The sequence below is a fragment of the Mya arenaria genome, chromosome 11, assembly GCF_026914265.1.
Source record: "Mya arenaria isolate MELC-2E11 chromosome 11, ASM2691426v1".
Lineage (NCBI taxonomy): Eukaryota > Metazoa > Mollusca > Bivalvia > Myida > Myidae > Mya > Mya arenaria.
This window is the reverse complement of record NC_069132.1, coordinates 38,246,398-38,265,865: the sequence shown is the minus strand read 5'-3', so window position 1 is coordinate 38,265,865 and position 19,468 is coordinate 38,246,398. Positions and strand designations below refer to the sequence as shown.

At 37.7% G+C, this 19,468-nt stretch overlaps 1 protein-coding gene and 1 long non-coding RNA gene across 2 annotated transcripts; one reads left to right on the top strand and one right to left on the bottom strand.

Annotated features, from left to right (window-relative positions):
* Positions 1 to 940: 940 nt before the first annotated feature.
* Positions 941 to 7,372, bottom strand: LOC128208208 (uncharacterized). The gene is made up of 4 exons (XR_008256871.1): positions 7,217 to 7,372; positions 3,811 to 3,969; positions 3,400 to 3,569; positions 941 to 1,739 (listed from the first exon to the last, which is right to left on the bottom strand). It is a non-coding gene; the product is annotated as an uncharacterized LOC128208208 (long non-coding RNA).
* A 45-nt stretch (positions 7,373 to 7,417) lies between these two features.
* On the top strand, positions 7,418 to 16,231 carry LOC128208207 (2-aminoethylphosphonate dioxygenase-like). The gene is made up of 8 exons (XM_052911657.1): positions 7,418 to 7,631; positions 9,207 to 9,324; positions 9,935 to 10,035; positions 10,865 to 11,006; positions 13,275 to 13,369; positions 14,300 to 14,405; positions 14,907 to 15,193; positions 15,847 to 16,231. The coding sequence occupies exons 1-8, from the start codon at positions 7,452 to 7,454 to the stop codon at positions 15,985 to 15,987; spliced, it is 1,170 nt and encodes a 389-aa protein (XP_052767617.1). The 5' UTR covers positions 7,418 to 7,451; the 3' UTR covers positions 15,988 to 16,231.
* The last annotated feature ends 3,237 nt before the right edge of the window (positions 16,232 to 19,468 follow it).

The window sequence follows — 19,468 nt, the reverse complement described above, 5'->3', positions numbered from 1 at the left end:
TGTGACAAAACAAGGTTTGATTTGGTTAAGATTATAAAAATGTGCCTGTCAAAATAAAAAAATAACAAGACGCCAACGCGGCAACGCCGCATAAAGCTTGATTTTTTATTTGACAATGCAATTTTGCAAACCTAGGATTTGAGCTAATGACCTAGTATTTTTAACCAAAAAGACCCATATTTATATTTATCGGAGATATCATTCATACAAATAACCTGATCAACAGAAATATTCCATTTGTGTGAGGAAAAACGAACATTTTATAAATACATCAGCTTTTCCAAAAAGATCTGTCCCAGAGACCTAGTTTTTGACCCTAGATGACACACTTTATCATCTAAGATTTCATGTACACAAATATTTTTAAAGTTAATTAAAATTTAAATTTTTGAAAAATATGGTTAGATCTGAAATTCATGATTGGGATGTGTGTTTATAAAATAACAATTGAATTTAGTTATTAACTGATATGGATAGCTTTGGTAAGCATAGATTTTTTTTATGACATCAGGAAAGTATTTCCTAAGATTTGACCTAGTGACCTAGTTTTTGATCTGAGGTGACCTATATTCACAAATGATTAAGACAACATGTAGACAAATATTCTGACCAAGTTTAAAAAAGATTTGACTAAAATTAATGAATTTTTATGACTGTGGGATTCTTTCTTCTAAAATTTGACCTTGTGACCTAGGTTTTGACCGGGGATGACCCATATTATAAACTTTTAAGATATTATGCAGACAAATATTCTGACCAAGTTTCATAAAGATTTGACAAAAATTGTTCAATTTATGATGTGGAATGATTTTCCTAAGATTTGACCTAGTGACCTAGAATTTGACCCGGGATGACCCATATTAAAAAACTTTCAAGATAGTATGCAGACAAATATTCTGACCAAGTTTCATAAAGATATGAAAAAAATGTTGAATTTATGACATGGAAATATTTTCTCTAAGATGTGACCTAGTGACCTAGAATTTGACCAGGGATGACCCATATTCATACATCTTCAAGATAACATGCCGACAAATAGTCTGACCAAGTTTGATTACCATTGGATAAAAACTCTTGATTTTATTACATAAAATGAAAACTTTAACGCAGAATTGTTAATGATAGTATAGCCCACCTATTCTTCGAATAGTCGAGCTAAAAATGAACAAATAATAATTTGCAATGCTAATAAGCTCTTGCTCAATTTCATCATGTCCCTTTCACATATGAGTTGGACTGATATATCAATCACTAAATATTAATGGTCCTAGGTCAAAGAATTCAAGGTTCATTGTGCAGAATAACCACTGTTAGCCATTACCTTCACCTTCGACCAAAAAACTCCGAAAACAATACTTGTCATGTTCTGGTCAAATATAACCTACCATTAATGTTTCATGGTGTGAAGTCAACCTACAAAATGTATTTTCAAATTATTCAAAAATATAAATGTGTCTGTTTGAAATATAAATGTGTCTGTTTGAAAACATATGCTAAAACATATGCCCATTTGTTTTTACAATAGTGGCATAATACATATAAAATACAATAAATCAATGACACAATGCAGCACAAAAGAGGTCTTTTATATCACAGATTCTCTGCAAGCCAAGGTAGGGTAATTCCATCCAAAGAGCATGCAAACTGACAACAGCTTGTTGAAGAGATTTTCCTGAGGAACAATCCTGGGTATTCATTCCCTTCCTTCTGTCAGAGTAGAGACGTTTCAAACTGACAGCCTGCAATTTTAATGTACATATTTGAAAACTGTTTATATTCACAGTGACTTTTTATAATTTTTTTACATAAAGTGATGTTACATAAAATGTTGCCCATATACAACTAGAACTGTAAGCCATAGGCTAACGAATACCCCCCACCCCTCCATGTCTAGGTTGTTTGCCCTGGAGTTAGGCCGGACAAAGCTAATTTTGCCTACAAGGGGAGATAACTCCAGTCAGGGTCATGTGACCTGTACCAAATTCACAGAGGCGAAAGTTTACAACATGGCCATTAATTTCTGAAAGTTTGATAAAGATTTGTTGAATAATAACAAAGATGAATCCCGGACAGGGCTTATTTTGCCTACTTTAACACATCAAGGGGAGATAACTCCAGTCAGGGTCATGTGACCTGTACCAAATTCACAGAGGCGAAAGTTTACAACATGGCCATTAATTTCTGAAAGTTTGATAAAGATTTGTTGAATAATAACAAAGATGAATCCCGGACAGGGCTTATTTTGCCTACTTTAACACATCAAGGGGAGATAACTCCAGTCAGGGTCATGTGACCTGTACCAAATTCACAGAGGCGAAAGTTTACAACATGGCCATTAATTTCTGAAAGTTTGATAAAGATTTGTTGAATAATAACAAAGATGAATCCCGGACAGGGCTTATTTTGCCTACTTTAACACATCAAGGGGAGATAACTCTGGTCAGGGTCATGTGACCCGTACCAATTTCACAGAGGCGCAAGTTTACATCATGGCCATTAATTTCTGAAAGTTTGATTAAGATTTGTTGAATAATAACAAAGATGAATCCCGGACAGGGCTTATTTTGCCTACTTTAACACATCAAGGGGAGATAACTCTGGTCAGGGTCATGTGACCCGTACCAATTTCACAGAGGCGCAAGTTTACATCATGGCCATTAATATCTGAAAGTTTGAAAAAGATTTGTTCAATAACGACAAAGATGAATCCCGGACAAAAAAAAAACGGACGGACAGACGGACAGACAGACAGACGGACAACCGGATTCCAGTATACCCCCCCCAAACTTTGTTTTGGGGGGTATAATAAAATGATTAAACAGACTATCATAAACAATAAGTCTACAAGTACGGTATAAGGCCTTAAAGGGACTGTACACCAGATTGGCACTAAAAAAGTTTTTTTTCTGTAACATATCTCAGGACAATTATTTAATAGAATGTGTTACGCTTTTATGTCATAATTGTAAAAAAAGTACAAACATGTAAAAAAAATGTGTCACCGAAATTGAAGTCCAGTGTTGTATCAACTGTGCTACGAAGGCTTACTTCAATCAAGTGGTATATTAAAGCTATACACCTAACTTGGTTATATCATGTGATAACATCGACTAGCCAATCACGCATAAGAAATTAATTCTACTAGGTAGACATACCCAGTAATCTTTTTGAATGGAAAAATATGAAATAACTGCTAAACTTAATAAACTTGCAATTTGATCATCTGGTGCACACTGTTGCTTTAACAGCAATTAAAAAAACAACACATTCATGAAACAAATTATATAATTTACTTTGCCTGTATATAATTATTTAAAACTATATTTATTTATTTTAAATTATTTTTCGTTTTAAATACAGAAATGCTTATGCTGAGGACTTGGAAAGTTCTATTCTTACACATGGAAGTGGTGCAGAATGTATCCATTAATAGCCACGGCCGCAGATGTAATTCTGTAGATGTTTTCATGGACTCAACGGCATGGTCAACTGTTGGTCCAGGCAGCGATATATCTGCCATCTCTGTGGAAGGCTCTGGATGAAGGGCGGCAAAGGTCCATGACCAACTCCTAATAGCAAAATGAATTATTATTCAGAGTATGAGATGCACTATTTATTGAACATGTAAATGTACATGGGTATATCATTTTTGTTCTCACTCATCAACTCAATACTCTTTAAATCGTTGTTTATATTTCAATCCTGTACTTGTGTATAGACCTGTACTTGTTCATAAACATTTCCTTTAGGCCTGGCGGAAACAATAAATGTCTTATCATACAAAATTACAAACACAAAGCACAGTCTTACCAGTTGGCGTTTCAACACAGTTTGTTCTTCAACATTCCAGAAGCAAGCACGTGTAGACAGACACCAAGCACACACTTTAGGTTGATAGTGGTGGTGGTCATTTTGTGCTATTGTGCATCTAATAGCTTGTTAACTGCTACAGGTCTTTTTAGGCCAAATCTAAAAAAAATGAACATCTGTCAATTGACCTACAGTGCATGAGAAAGTCACCTTTATAGAGTTATATGGTAAGAGAATTTAATAAAAAAACAGAGCTTTTAAGGTAAAGTCCAGTCAAAATCTCTAATATAAATGTGTATGGTCAGTGGAATAAGAACACAGCTGAAGACAATATACTTCCTGCCATATAAACCAGTGTTAGGTATAGATATGTACCGGAGTATATACAGTCATCTGTTAACTACATTGCTTTAGAACGTGTCCCAAAGCTATGATAACTAGTATAACGATATATGGTCATTTGATAAACTATAGTGCTTTAGAACATGTCCCCCAGCTATGACTACCTGTATAAAGATATATGGTCATTTGATAAACTACAGTGCTTTAGAACGTGTCCCCCAGCTATGACTACCAGTATAAAGATATATGGTCATTTGATAAACTACAGTGCTTTAGAACGTGTCCTCCAGCTATGACTACCTGTATAAAGATATATGGTCATTTGACAAACTACAGTGCTTTAGAATGTGTCCCAAAGCTATTACTATCAGTATAACGATATATGGTCATTTGATAAACTACAGTGCTTTAGAACGTGTCCTCGAGCTATGACTACCTGTATAAAGATATATGGTCATTTGACAAACTACAGTGCTTTAGAACATGTCCCAAAGCTATTACTACCAGTATCAAGATATAAGGTCATTTGATAAACTACAGTGCTTTAGAACGTGTACCCCAGCTATGACTACCAGTATAAAGATATATGGTCATTTGATAAACTACAGTGCTTTAGAACGTGTCCAAATGCTATTACTACCAGTATAAAGATATATGGTCATTTGATAAACTACAGTGCTTTAGAACGTGTCCCCGAGCTATGACTACCTGTATAAAGATATATGGTCATTTTATAAACTACAGTGCTTTAGAACGTGTCCCCCAGCTACGACTACCTGTATAAAGATATATGGTCATTTGATAAACTACAGTGCTTTAGAACGTGTACCCCAGCTATGACTACCAGTATAAAGATATATGGTGATTTGATAAACTACAGTGCTTTAGAACGTGTCCCCCAGCTATGACTACCTGTATAAAGATATATGGTGATTTGATAAACTACAGTGCTTTAGAATGTGTCTCCCAGCTATGACTACCTGTATAAAGATATATGGTCATTTGATAAACTACAGTGCTTTAGAATGTGTCCCCCAGCTATGACTACCAGTATAAAGATATATGGTCATTTGATAAACTACAGTGCTTTAGAACGTGTCCCCAGCTATTACTACCAGTATAAAGATATATGGTCATTTGATAAACTACAGTGCTTTAGAACGTGTCCCCCAGCTATGACTACCAGTATAACGATATATGGTGATTTGATAAACTACAGTGCTTTAGAACGTGTCCCAAAGCTATGACTACCAGTATAACGATATATGGTGATCTGATAAACTACAGTGCTTTAGAACGTGTCCCCCAGCTATGACTACCAGTATAAAGATATATGGTCATTTGATAAACTACAGTGCTTTAGAACGTGTCCCCCAGCTATGACTACCTGCATAAAGATATATGGTCATTTGATAAACTACAGTGCTTTAGAACATGTTCTCCAGCTATGACTACCAGTACAAAGATATATGGTCATTTGATAAACTACAGTGCTTTAGAACGTGTCCCCCAGCTATGACTACCAGTATAAAGATATATGGTCATTTGATAAACTACAGTGCTTTAGAACGTGTCCCAAAGCTATGACTACCAGTATAAAGATATATGGTCATTTGATAAACTACAGTGCTTTAGAATGTGTCCCCCAGCTATGACTACCAGTATAAAGATATATGGTCATTTGATAAACTACAGTGCTTTAGAACGTGTCCCAAAGCTATTACTACCAGTATAAAGATATATGGTCATTTGATAATCTACAGTGCTTTAGAATTAGTCCCCCACCTATGATCACCAGTATAAAGATATATGGTCATTTGATACTACAGTGCTTTAGAACGTGTCCAAATGCTATTACTACCAGTATAAAGATATATGGTCATTTGATAAACTACAGTGCTTTAGAACGTGTCCCCGAGCTATGACTACCTGTATAAAGATATATGGTCATTTTATAAACTACAGTGCTTTAGAACGTGTCCCCCAGCTATGACTACCTGTTGAAAGATATATGGTCATTTGATAAACTACAGTGCTTTAGAACGTGTCTCAAAGCTTTTACTACCTGTATAAAGATATATGGTCATTTGATAAACTACAGTGCTTTAGAACGTGTCCCCCAGCTATGACTACCAGTATAAAGATATATGGTCATTTGATAAACTACAGTGCTTTAGAACGTGTCCCACAGCTATGAATACCTGTATAAAGATATATGGTCATTTGATAAACTACAGTGCTTTAGAACGTGTCCCCCAGCTATGACTACCAGTATAAAGATATATGGTCATTTGATAAACTACAGTGCTTTAGAACGTATCCCAAAGCTATTACTACCAGTGTAAAGATATATGGTCATTTGATAATCTACAGTGCTTTAGAATGTGTCCCCCACCTATGATCACCAGTATAAAGATATATTGTCATTTGATAAACTACAGTGGTTTAGAAAGTGTCCTCGAGCTATGACTACCTATATAAAGATATATGGTCATTTGATAAACTACAGTGCTTTAGAATGTGTCCCAATACTATTACTACCAGTATAAAGATATATGGTCATTTGATAAACTACAGTGCTTTAGAACGTGTCCCCGAGCTATGACTACCTGTATAAAGATATATGGTCATTTGATAAACTACAGTGCTTTAGAACGTGTCCCCGAGCTATGACTACCTGTTAAAAGATATATGGTCATTTGATAAACTACAGTGCTTTAGAACGTGTCCCAAAGCTATTACCACCTGTATAAAGATATGTGGTGATTTGATAAACTACAGTGCTTTAGAACGTGTCCCCCAGCTATGACTACCAGTATAAAGATATATGGTCATTTGATAAACTACAGTGCTGTAGAACATGAGGCCCAACTAGGACTACCATTATAAAGCCAATTGTCATTTGTTTAACTTGTTTAGGTTAGTTTAGGTTAAATGTCAATAAATTTTGTAAAGGTCAAAATTCAGCTCATTCCCACCAAATCACTGTGTGCTTTGCTGAAAAAAAATGATTTGCAAGCATCAATAGTTAAATAATGCATAAAATTATGGAAATATTTAATACCGTCTTCCCAAAATTCTTCGTACTAGAGTCAGGCACAAATTATCTTGCATTTCCAGCTCCTGGATTTTCCTTAAAGCCTCTTCCAAGGTTTTACAAACCAGCAATTTTGTTCGCTGTGGTGTACTCATGTGTTTTACACAGATATCAATGACGTAATTGTGTAAACACGCACCTGCCTAAATCCACACTGTCGTTTATCAAAATCCATACTGTATTTAATTTTTACGGTAGTTCAATGCATCACAAAATAAAAATGGCGGATACTGCTATTAATAACGGTACGGGCGATGGATACCCGGGATATACGACCGAGGCCCGGCCAGAATTGTTTGACCCCCGGGCCATGCTGCCCCAGCCCTCAGTGCTCAAACCGGGTCAGCTTTCAGAGGAACAGGTCAAGAGATACTTCGAAAAGGTACGTGACATCGAAGATTGTTTACATCTTTAATGTCAGATATTTTACAGTTAAATTCTGAATATAAACTCCAATACCCTACTCCCAGCTATATAGCGGAGTAAAATTCATGAGATGTTGATTAATCCAGCTTATTTATAAATGTTATCAGAAAATATGCCAGTTTGCTTGGCATTTTTAAACGGGCATGGTACTGATGCATAATTACTATATCATGCCATTCTAAAAAATGCGTTAAAATTGTAAGCACTCTCCTAAACGCATCACGCCATGTTTGGTATATGTTTACTAAATGCGTAGATTATACATAATGTATAATCGTACTTTTAAAATTCACATGTAGATAATAAACGAGGAAAAGGAATCCCCCAAGTTTTGAATGTATAACATGTTCGGATAATCGCAACTTGAGCTATCGGTCTGACAATAAATACCCCCACAATATCAACTTGATGCCTGGTTTCATTTTTAACACGGGCGTCAGCAATTATTCATTTTACTTACTGGTATATTAACATCTGTCACACTAGGGGCGCGTTCACACGGCCGTGGCATCGCCAGTGATAGCGGTGGGATCTCATAGAACGCGGGGCGACGGCGCGCCCTATGAGCATGCCAAAAACAAACGCCGTCGCTCGGCCGGTTCTGATAACAGCGCAGTGGGATCGCCGTGAGGTCGCCGTAGGAGCGCAGTTAGGTCTCCTACAACGCCACAGGATTGCCGCGGGTGCACACAGAGGTCGCAGTGCGAACGCAATGGTTATTAGTGGCGCTTGCACGGCGACTGTACGGCGTTTTCTGAGATTCCACTGCGTCTCTACCGCGATTATACGGCGCGTCTACGTGGCCCACGCTTACAAGGAGTTTTATTTTTCTTACTACGCTCTTACAACGATTGTACGGAGCCGCCACGGCGATTATTGCGCTCCCAATGCACTTCTTCCGCGTCAAATGGGGTTTGCATGATAATGAATCAACCCAACAAAATAGTATAAAGAATTGATATATGCAAATAAACATTAATTTCACCATGACTGGTGAGCAACATAATTATGGTGCTGGATTTGCTTCTGTTTGCGGTGGGCATTTTTCTTTCCTTGCCTCTTCACTTTTCCACCTCTTTTTGCGGGCATGGTCTCATTTGTTCAAAAGCAAATGGAAGAATGGAGAACTGATGGAGATATCGTTTTCATAGGTAGTGCAAAACAGCACGCCGTCAGCGCAGTGTGTGCGCCATGACAACTCGATGCATGCAGTGGAAGCGCCGTGAGAGCGTCATGAGAGCGCAGTCAATCGCCGAGCAGAACCCGGTAGGGACGCGGTAGAACGCCGTGGAGCTCCGTAGAAACGCCAAGGTAGCTGTGAGAACGCTGTACCATCGCCATCTTCATGAGAAATATTTTTTTCCGCGATCTTACGGCGCACTTGGAAATTTAACAACGCCGTGCAATCGCAGTGGCAACGCGGTTATGTGTGACAGGGGTTTTACTAGTAATTAAAGTAAGGTATTCTTGTCTGTTTGCAGAAACGTTGAACCGAATTGCATAGTATTCTATGAAGTCAATTTTCTTCTAGGGTTACGTTGTTTTGGAGGAGTTCTTCTCGGAGTCTGAGCTTCAACCGTCCCGGGACTGTATTAACGGGATTGTGGACGACCTCGCACAGAAACTCTACAAGGCCGGAAAAATACCAGGTACCACCCGCCTCCGTCAGATATTATCACAATCACAAATTCTCGGCCATTTCCGTAAATAAATTATCGCAGACACGCGCGGTCCGTAAATGAAACCGTATTCATGTTAAACAGCCGACAGTCTTCCGATTCATATCGACTATTGAAAGCACTTAAAGCTGTTCAGTTGTTCTAGGAATTAGAACACAGGAACGGCTCTATGTGATTTTAGGGTACAGTGTAAAAAGGGGCTATGTGATTTTATCAATGCAACTTAATTGGCCTTTGAATTTTCTTCTGTGAGGCGGAAACTTTTTAGGAACACGTCACCAATTGCGATTTTTTTCTCCCGCGGTATTAATATCATATATCACAAATACATGAGACATGTTCATTATTTATCATTAGGCGTGCAGGCATTAGTTACTGTACAGTTTTATTTTGTGTACGTTCATTTCTTTCCTCGCCGGCATTCTTTTTTTTCACAACACTAAACACGTTTTGGTCAAGGATGGAAACATGTTTAGATCTCCGAAGGTTGGCATAGTTTACATAGTTATATATTACGAAATTATTATTTATATACTTATATACCAAGAACAAACCATGCTTTGGACACCACCTTTTTCAGACCTATACGCGGAATACGGATTTACAGAGCGGTTGACGAAGATAGAGGCTGCGTTTCCGGGAGCCAACATCATCTGCTCGAAGCTTGGAGCTGTTCCACAGGTAATAAAGCGTAATTTTAATGAGGAGCCCAGGGATTTAATGTCGAAAATTTGCTCCTGACGAATATGGTATGTTTAGAGACACTCGGTATGAATGATGACTAAAATTAAAATTTATTGATGTCGTAATTGGAATCCAGAAGGCACAGTTGACGTCGGTTTGGAAAAAAAGCCTATAAACTCCTGTCCGACTGTAAACCCGACGTCAAGAACCGACGTCAAACCGAAATCATGTACCGGCAGGGACGCTGCTTTTAAACACATTGACCTCATTTGGGGCGTGGTTTTCGTTAGATTCGTTTCCACTTAGGGCCGTGGCACGAGTCTGTCTTAAATGATAGATATATGTCCGTAAAATGAACCAATATCATAATTCTATACAGAAAATAAAACTGCCATGCTGTTTGTGTTTAATTTTTATAATTGATAACACAAACTGGGCGGAAATTAGTACACTTATTCACAAGTCAATTGTAACCACGGCCCCCAGGTCCGGGGATATAGCGGGGGAAATTGGGCCGTGTTTTTACCTCTCAAGTGGCCCCGCAGTGCCGAGCGAATGCGGTGGTTTTGTTTTCGCTCCGAAAATAGAGGGGAATGGGCCTAACCTAGGTATCCCGGGTTGCGGGGGCATTTAGCGGGGATTTTGCCAACAGTTGGTCACCGCAGAGCGGGGATTTACCCAGGAATTGTTGGACTGAAAGTCAAAGTCCCCGCTATTCTTCGGACCTGGTGGCCGTTGTTACAATTGACTGATGCATAATTTGACAGAGAATTTCCACTTCTCTTCGTTCAATTTCTGTGGTATGTAACGTTTGAATTTTATTCAGGCGTTCAAGGAGCTTTGGTGTAATGAGCGTCTACTTAACATAGTGGAACAGCTGATTGGTCAAGACATCGCCGGAAATCCCGCCTGGAACCTGCGCACTAAAGTCCCGCGCAACATCGTTACTACTGTGCCCTGGCACCAAGGTAAACCTGATTGACTTTCATGAAGATTTAGCTTGTTGAGGGAACAGAGATAGTTATTTGCTAATTTTCACTAACATTTTTAAAATAGTCCGAACACAACATGTGACAATTAAACAGGTCAGATTTATTGCCTAGAAATAATATTCTAGCACACCGGATAGGCATTTTCGGTGAATTCAGCCGTGCTGGAAATCTCATTCTAGTACACCAGATTAATAATATATATCATGTGTTTCCGGGTCCGGATAGAAAAATCTGACCCGAGGGCACATGCGTTGCCAGGTAACGGCTTGCCGAGTACCCGGCAACGCAGCGTGCCCAAGGATCGGATTTTTCTAACCGGAACGGAAACACGTGACAGATAATGTTTTTCCAGCGGGGTTAATTCACCAAAAATGCCTATCCGGTGTGCTGGAAAGGCATTTCCGATGAATTCAGCCGTGCTGGAAAAATCCATCTGGCACCCATGCCAGATGAGTCACGCCGCGGCTGTGGCGTATTACTTTGTATTTCTTTTATAATAAACTGAATGTAAGCATAATTTTGATATCTCAATAGGCGATTTCAATAACCATTAAGTTAACAAAAATAAAGCTTCAAACAAAAAAAATACCCTGAAAAGACGTTAAATTGAAGAAAATTCCCGATGTTGGCAGTGAATAAAATTAACTGCGCATCATGACGTCAGTAAACATCAACGCACGCGCTTTTTGTTGATATGTACAAAAATGGTATTTTCTATGGTATTATGTTCACAAAAAAGATATTCAAGGTATGCTAGTAAAAATAAATTATCTGTGTCCGGTCAGGGTAGAAAAACCCGACCCTCGGGCACGCTGCGTAGCCGGTAACTCGGCAAGCCTCGTAACCCGGCAACGGAGGTGCCCTCGGGTCAGCCTATCCGAACCGGAAACATATGACAGATATTATTACTCATGCCAATAAAGAGCATAGAAGTGAACGGAATAAATCAACATTTAAAATGAACCATAGGAGGCAGTTTCAGCCAGATGTGGTTAAATTTTGTTGTAAAACAACCCATTATCCTCGCTCTATATAATTATTAAAAAACAATCCCCATCTTTTATTGATAACACCTTTTATGAACAGAACACCACTTCCTCAATTGAACAATCTCATGTTGATTATTATGTTGATTATCATAATATTGTAATGTTTGTGTCAACTTTTTTTACTTAATAAGTTAAGTTAATTATCTTACTGTTCAACTGTAAAAGGTCTAATTTGATGGACAAACTTAGATTTTTTATCTGTCCACCCCGGCGCTGAAAGTGGCCATGAGGAAACTTCCGGAAGTGGTTAAGCATTGCTGAACCATGGTTAAGTACAGCTTAGATACTTAACCATGGTTAAGAAATCCTTAACCACTTGCGGCAAGTTTCTTCATAACAGAAACACTTTCACCGAAGGGCTACAAGCATTTGTCTGACCAACAACGGACCTCGATAGTGCCAAGATGAAATTATTTAATATAGACGGCTATGCTAAATTGTACAACACTTTGGGAATATAAATTACCTTATTTTAATTTTATTTAAATTAAGTTTAAAATCTTTTAAATGATTAAATGCTGAATTTTTTAAAGCTAGACTTGAACAATTAATTGTAGTTTGTATTATTTCTCTCATTTAAAGAATTTATGTCAAATTTTTACGTAGTTTTTACGTAATTTTCAAATTAATGACAATTTTACGCACCATTTCGGTGTTCGTTATTTTTAATGAGGATATAAATAGAAGCGATACCGGTACAGGAAAATAAATGTAGTTTTACTATTTATCATGACAAATAAAGTTTCAAACATTGACAATTCAAAATATAGGATTTATCACGTTGAATTTGCCACTCACACAGAATGCGCCAACGATGATCAGCAAAATGGGACTATCCTTTATGTTCCTTTCTCAATTCTCATAAGTTTGGTAATAAATAAAACGCAAATCTTTCAACATAAAATCAAGGTACTTATAGTCTGTCGGCGGGAAACGTGGCAAAAAAAATATATATGTGTACATATGCGCTAAACTAAGTGCGTACAATTCATTGTATATTTCAGTTTAACCAAGTGCTTACATTTGGCGCGCTTCGTACTAACATTTCAGATTAACCAAATGCTAACGTTTTAGTATAACCAAGTGCTTACATTTCAGTTAAACCAAACTGCTAACATTTTAGTTAAACCAAGTGCTAACATTTTCGTTTAACAAAGTGCGCAGATTGAAGTTTAACCAAGGTCAAACATTTCAGACGTGTCATACCTGGACAACGACACGTACCGGATGTTGATCCCGACGGCATGGATCCCTTTTGTGGACGCCACGGAACAAAACGGATGTCTCGAGGTATGCCCCACCCCCTTCTCACCACGCCCGCCTGGGTGTCAATTTTTTTTATGTGTCTTCATCCTGTAACAATGTGCAAATAGACGGGGGAAAAAATCAAATATGATAGAAATATCGTTTGGAAAGAAATTGATTCAACGTATATAATAACATAAATTGAGTGTATAATGAGATATATACATACAGTCGAACCTCGTTGGCTCGAACTTGCTTGGCTCGAATTGCTCGCTTCCACTATGAGATGTTAAGGACCGATATCTATGTACTGAAGTGAAGCGTTTCCGCCTGGCTCGATTTTTCCGAGGCTCGAGGTATTTTCGCCGGTCTCTGGGAGTTCGAACAAACGGGGTTCAACTGTATTCTTAAAGGCCTAGTTTAAGGAATGTTTGGCATGATAATACCCAACTGTGAATCTCCTGCTTATTGCACTGGTGTCACAGTAGGGGCCAATTTCCTTTGTATTCGTTAATTGGATCAGGGCCATTTAGGGTCCATTTCTATAATAAAACCTCAGAAACTGCACAGCAGGATTCACAGATCGGAGATCTGATAAGAGGGATCAAGGCAAAGATATTAAAATCAATACACAGAGGTTGTGTACTGTACACAGATTGGAGGGGGGTCACTTATAGAAGGCTTAAACTAGGCCTTTAAACCCTAAGATACCTCAAAGAAATGTTATATGATGTTCCTAATGTTTGTATTGTACAGATTTTCACTAAGTTTCCAACTAAAACAATTTATATTTGACATATATTAGCGAAAAAAAGATTAAGCTTGGGTCGTTTTATCTAGATTTCTTTGAGCGATTTCATACCTTAGCCTATTTCAAACAGTGCAGTATACTTGTTTAAACTCTCTGCTAGGATCGAAATCGCTACATGATCCTTGATAAAAGGGTTCCCTTTATAAAATATTTTCTTCTTTTAGGTTGCAGAGAATGGGCACCGGTCGGGAAAGGTGGCCACGCACCAGTGTTGCTGGGGAGACACCTTCTACACCATCCTAGAGGAAGACGAGATGAAAAATACCCTAGGTGCATCCCATTGACACACTGCCATCCACTATCCGCCCGTAAAACAAACTACCCCCTACACACCCACCCAAACAAACTACCCCTCCTTTACACCCACCCACACATGCTACCCCTACCCCCTCCCCCTCAACACACACACACATACACACGCACGCACGCACGCGCGCGCGCACGCACGCACTCACCCCCTACACACCCACCCACAAACTATCCCCCTACACACCCACCTACACAAACTACCCACCTACCCCCCCCCCCCCCCCCCAAAAAAAAAAAAGAAGAAAAGAATAAAACAAAAATAAATAAATAATGCAGCTGCCTCGGTGTTTATAACAATTTCCATAGCTCTAATATTTTAACTATGTAGGCATGTTACTACGTGTTATTTTGGTGTACAGTTTGTTGCGTCTGTACTTAGTGACAACGTGCTGGTTTACTGGAAACAGATTATTGAAATCGTTTTTTTTGCGATTTTATAATGTTTTTTTTCGTTCTAAACAGGTGTCGATTTAGACCGTGATAGAAGGGCACTTCCGGTTCGCAGTGGCGGTTTGATCTTATTTAATAACATGATCCCTCACCGAAGCCTTCCGAATGTATCTGACGGTATCCGTTGGAGCATCGATCTCCGTTGGCAAAGGGCCACTGACCCCGCGGGACTTTGGGGCCTCAAAAATGGAGTCGTTATGCGTAAATCCTCTGACCCGAATTTTAAGGTGGATTGGACAGAATTTGATTCCGTCAACCGACATATCGTGCAAACAGAATATATTAAGGGAGACAAGGCGGTAAGTGATCCTCGACAAAGTCCACTTTACTTGAAAAATAACAGTCACGTGTCTAAAAAACCCAACACATTTGTTTACTCTTAGGCTTCGATCTTTTGTAAGTTTTGTTTCAGTCAAAACAGTTTTTAGTTCCACATATTATTAATAAAAATGTATTATTTTAAATAACCCAAGTTACTTTTTCTTAACCAATATCAAACCTGTTTCTATTGATTTTTTTTTATTCGGCAGTCCATTATATAAGTGTGTTAAAGTTAGCCAATATATTTTTTTGATTTGTCAATATTTATCCAATAATAACTTTTGACCAATCAAATTGCTTCTATTGTGCAAACTAGCCAAAATGTAAACTGTTGACCTGCATCCAATTGTATAAAACTTGGATAGGTTGTGTACGGGTTATCTTTAGGCTATTTTGCATATTTAAACGATTTGATTGGTTAATAGTTTCTTTTGGTTAACTATTGACCAATCAATAAACATTTTCGCTTACTTTAACCAAACCAATACTTCAACCAAACCAAAAAAGTGAACTTTTTTATGCATTTGCTGCTGTGGGGTTTAAGTCATTAATATGCAGTCAATGGGCGCAGGCAGACATATACAAATTCTTAAACAAAATGAAAACTTACCCAGTTTTATAATTCTGTCAGAACCTGGAAGAGGAGGAGTTTGACACGACGATCCAGGGTCCGTGGATGAAGAAGTGGGAAATAGTGCACATGAACAAACACGTGGATAGGTTCTTAGAGCAGGAGGCCGCATCCAAGGGAGATAAATCCGTAACAACGTGACCAAATACCACGTGACTGCTTCGCATCACATGGCATCGACACGTGGAGCAATCGGAATGCGTGTTACCAGGATCATTTAACCTTATTAATTTATAGTAACGAACATGTCAGTAAATTCGGCGACATTGTTTTTTCTACATTTAAAGGGCAGCATTTGACTTCAGTCCTGGCGCACTGACGTAATTTAACCGAGCAAAGTGGTTGTGTCAATGTATTATATGAGAATAAACACTTTATTTCCTTATGTGTTTTAATAATATGAAGTTAATATGTAGGAACGTTGAGCCTTTTGCTCTGGCGACAGTAACGAACATGTCATTTAAGCACATATAAAATCTTTTTTCACTAACTTTAAAGCTTCAAATAATTTTCTTTGCACATGTTCTTAACAAACATTAAGCACATTACATGCATACATTAACGATTCTGGAATCTGATAAATCGCGCCCAAAACCGCCGGCGACACTAATTGCACCTTCTTATTGAGAATTACTGATAAGCTATACCTAAAACCAGTTATCGCCAATCTCTTTTTACCATCTTCTTAACAGCACGACATACCTTTCATTTAAAGGTGTTTTTTTTTGCCTTCAAAGCTCCAACAATATCAGACAACACTTTATTCATTTACGCGTTTTGATGGATTTTTTTTTATAGACTTAAGATCTTACTTCATTACACAATCCAAATATTGGCCAATTTAAATTTCAACGATAGTTTCATGTTTTGTAGATAAAGGCTTGACCAATATGTTCCAGTGGATGTTTTAAATACAATGGCTAATTTAAAGATGTAATATCATTTATGACACAACTTTTTGAAGTACCCTCGTAAATGCCATCAGACGTTTAATTATCACATGTATTTTATGAAGTCTTCTATGAATGTTGAATTGTTACACACTTCTTTAAGTATACATGTGCACATTGATTTTTGTGATTAACTTTACAAAATATCCTGTATTTAGGACTTAAAACGTTTATTCTACATATAATTTTCAAGTGTACAGTAATAGTTGTAACGAACAACCTTGTTAAACTAGTTCGATTTTTATATGAACATGTATGTATGTATGTGTTTATTCGTGTGTTTTAAAAATGTTTACTTTATTCTTCTTTGGTTTTGATTTGAAGCTTTAAACTGAACACTTGCATGGTATTATCAACCGCCGAAAGTCGAAGGGGATATAGTAATGGTAGGCGCGCGTGTGTTCGGGGGGGGGGGGCATTTTTGTTCGGAGCATAACTTGAAGTCTTTGAGTTTTTGACTTCAAACTTCGTATACAGATAGTTATTGCCCTTTGTTAATTTTCATACTTATATTTTGTCCGGAGCATAACTTGAAAAATCTTGAGGTATTGACTTCAAACTTCATATACAGATACATCTAGATCTTATTGAAGAGAAGTAAAGTGAACAGGAACCATAACTCTGGGTGCAGTATTATTTTTGTTATTGTCCTTTGTTAATGTTCTTACATATTTTTGTCCGGAACAATACTTGAAAGGTTTTTGAGGTATTGGCTTCAAACTTCATATTCAGATAGATCTCATTGAGGAGAAGTGCAGTGCACAGAAACCATATCTCTGGTTGCAGTATTATTTTCCGTTGTTTATTTTTTATTGTTATCCTTTGTCGTGAGGCGAAGTTGATACTGTTCTTAATTCGGTGGGGATATGGCAGTCCGTGACTGACTGCTGTTGTTTAGATAAATCTAGATTTTGTTCAAGTACTTTTTTTTTTAAATCTGCAATATATGACCAAAGCCATATTGCTTTGCTTTAAACAATGGGCCGATATTTCAGGACTTTGTTCAAGTTTACAACGTTTTTAATGTCATCGTTATTTATGTCATCGTTGTTAACTTTCCAATCGTTCATTGTACGGAAGTTTCATGGACAGAATTGTGATCTGCAGTATTTCTAACATGATTTAAGACAACTGTTTCAGTTACACTTCTTTTATTTAAATACATGAGGCAATCGTGAAATATTTCAAGTCGTTAATAACATTGTTATCTTTAACAAAGTTCTGAACAATCGGTCCAACGTCTTACAATTGTTTAAAAAAATAAAAAACATGTATATACAATATAATTGTTTTGAAATACAATAAAACACATGTACGTTACATTATGTTTCGTATCAATTCGAGTTCATAATTGATGTTATATTTTCGACAAAATATATTATTAAACTAGCTTTGTAAGTAATTGTTCAAGCACAAATATTTCCCTTCTTTAAAATTATGTTGTTAATAATGGTGGCTGATTTCTTTCATTTCGTTTTTTCGCATAAGTACATCAATATGCCCCTCCCAGTTCAATGTGGGGGTTTGAAACACAAAACACAGAGGTCGAAGAAGTACATCAAAATTCCCCACCCCCTGTAATTTGAGAGTTTGAAACACAAAACACAGAGGTCGAAGAAGTACATCAATATGCCCCACCCCCTGTTATGTGAGGACTTTAAACAACAAAACACAGAGGTCGAAGAAGTACATCAATATGCCCCACCCCCTGTTATGTGAGGACTTTAAACAACTAAACACAGAGGTCGAAGAAGTACAGCAATATGCCCCATCCCCTGTAATATGAGAATTTGAAACACAAAACACAGAGGTCGAAGAAGTACACCAATATGCCCCAATCCCTGTAATATGAGAGTTTGAAACACAAAACACAGAGGTCGAAGAAGTACATCAATATGCCCCACCCCCTGTAATTTGAGAGTTTGAAACACAGAACACAGAGGTTGAAGAAGTACATCAATATGCCCCACCCCCTGTAATATGAGAGTTTGAAACACAAAACACAGAGGTTGAAGAAGTACATCAATATGCCCCACCCCCTGTAATATGAGAATTTGAAACAAAAAACACAGAGGTCGAAGAAGTACATCAATATGCCCCACCCCCTGTTATGTGAGGACTTTAAACAACAAAACACAGAGGTCGAAGAAGTACATCAATATGCCCCACCCCCTGTTATGTGAGGACTTTAAACAACAAAACACAGAGGTCGAAGAAGTACATCAATATGCCCCACCCCCTGTAATATGAGAGTTTGAAACACAAAACACAGAGGTCGAAGAAGTACATCAATATGCCCCACCCCCTGTAATATGAGAGTTTGAAACACAAAACACAGAGGTCGAAGAAGTACATCAATATGCCCCACCCCCTGTAATTTGAAAGTTTGAAACACAAAACACAGAGGTTGAAGAAGTACATCAATATGCCCCACCCCCTGTAATATGAGAATTTGAAACACAAAACACAGAGGTTGAAGAAGTACATCAATATGCCCCACCCCCTGTAATATGAGAGTTTGAAACACAAAACACAGAGGTTGAAGAAGTACATCAATATGCCCCACCCCCTGTTATATGAGAGTTTGAAACACAAAACACAGAGGTCGAACAAGTACATCAATATGCCCCACCCCCTGTAATATGAGAGTTTGAAACACAAAACACAGAGGT

Coding starts and splice junctions, on each gene's coding strand:
- LOC128208207 (XM_052911657.1), top strand. CDS start 7,452: ATGCATCACAAAATAAAAATGGCGGATACTGCTATTAATAACGGTACG. Junction 11,007..13,274: donor TACTGTGCCCTGGCACCAAG/GTAAACCTGATT, acceptor CAAACATTTCAG/ACGTGTCATACCTGGACAAC. Junction 15,194..15,846: donor ATATTAAGGGAGACAAGGCG/GTAAGTGATCCT, acceptor TAATTCTGTCAG/AACCTGGAAGAGGAGGAGTT.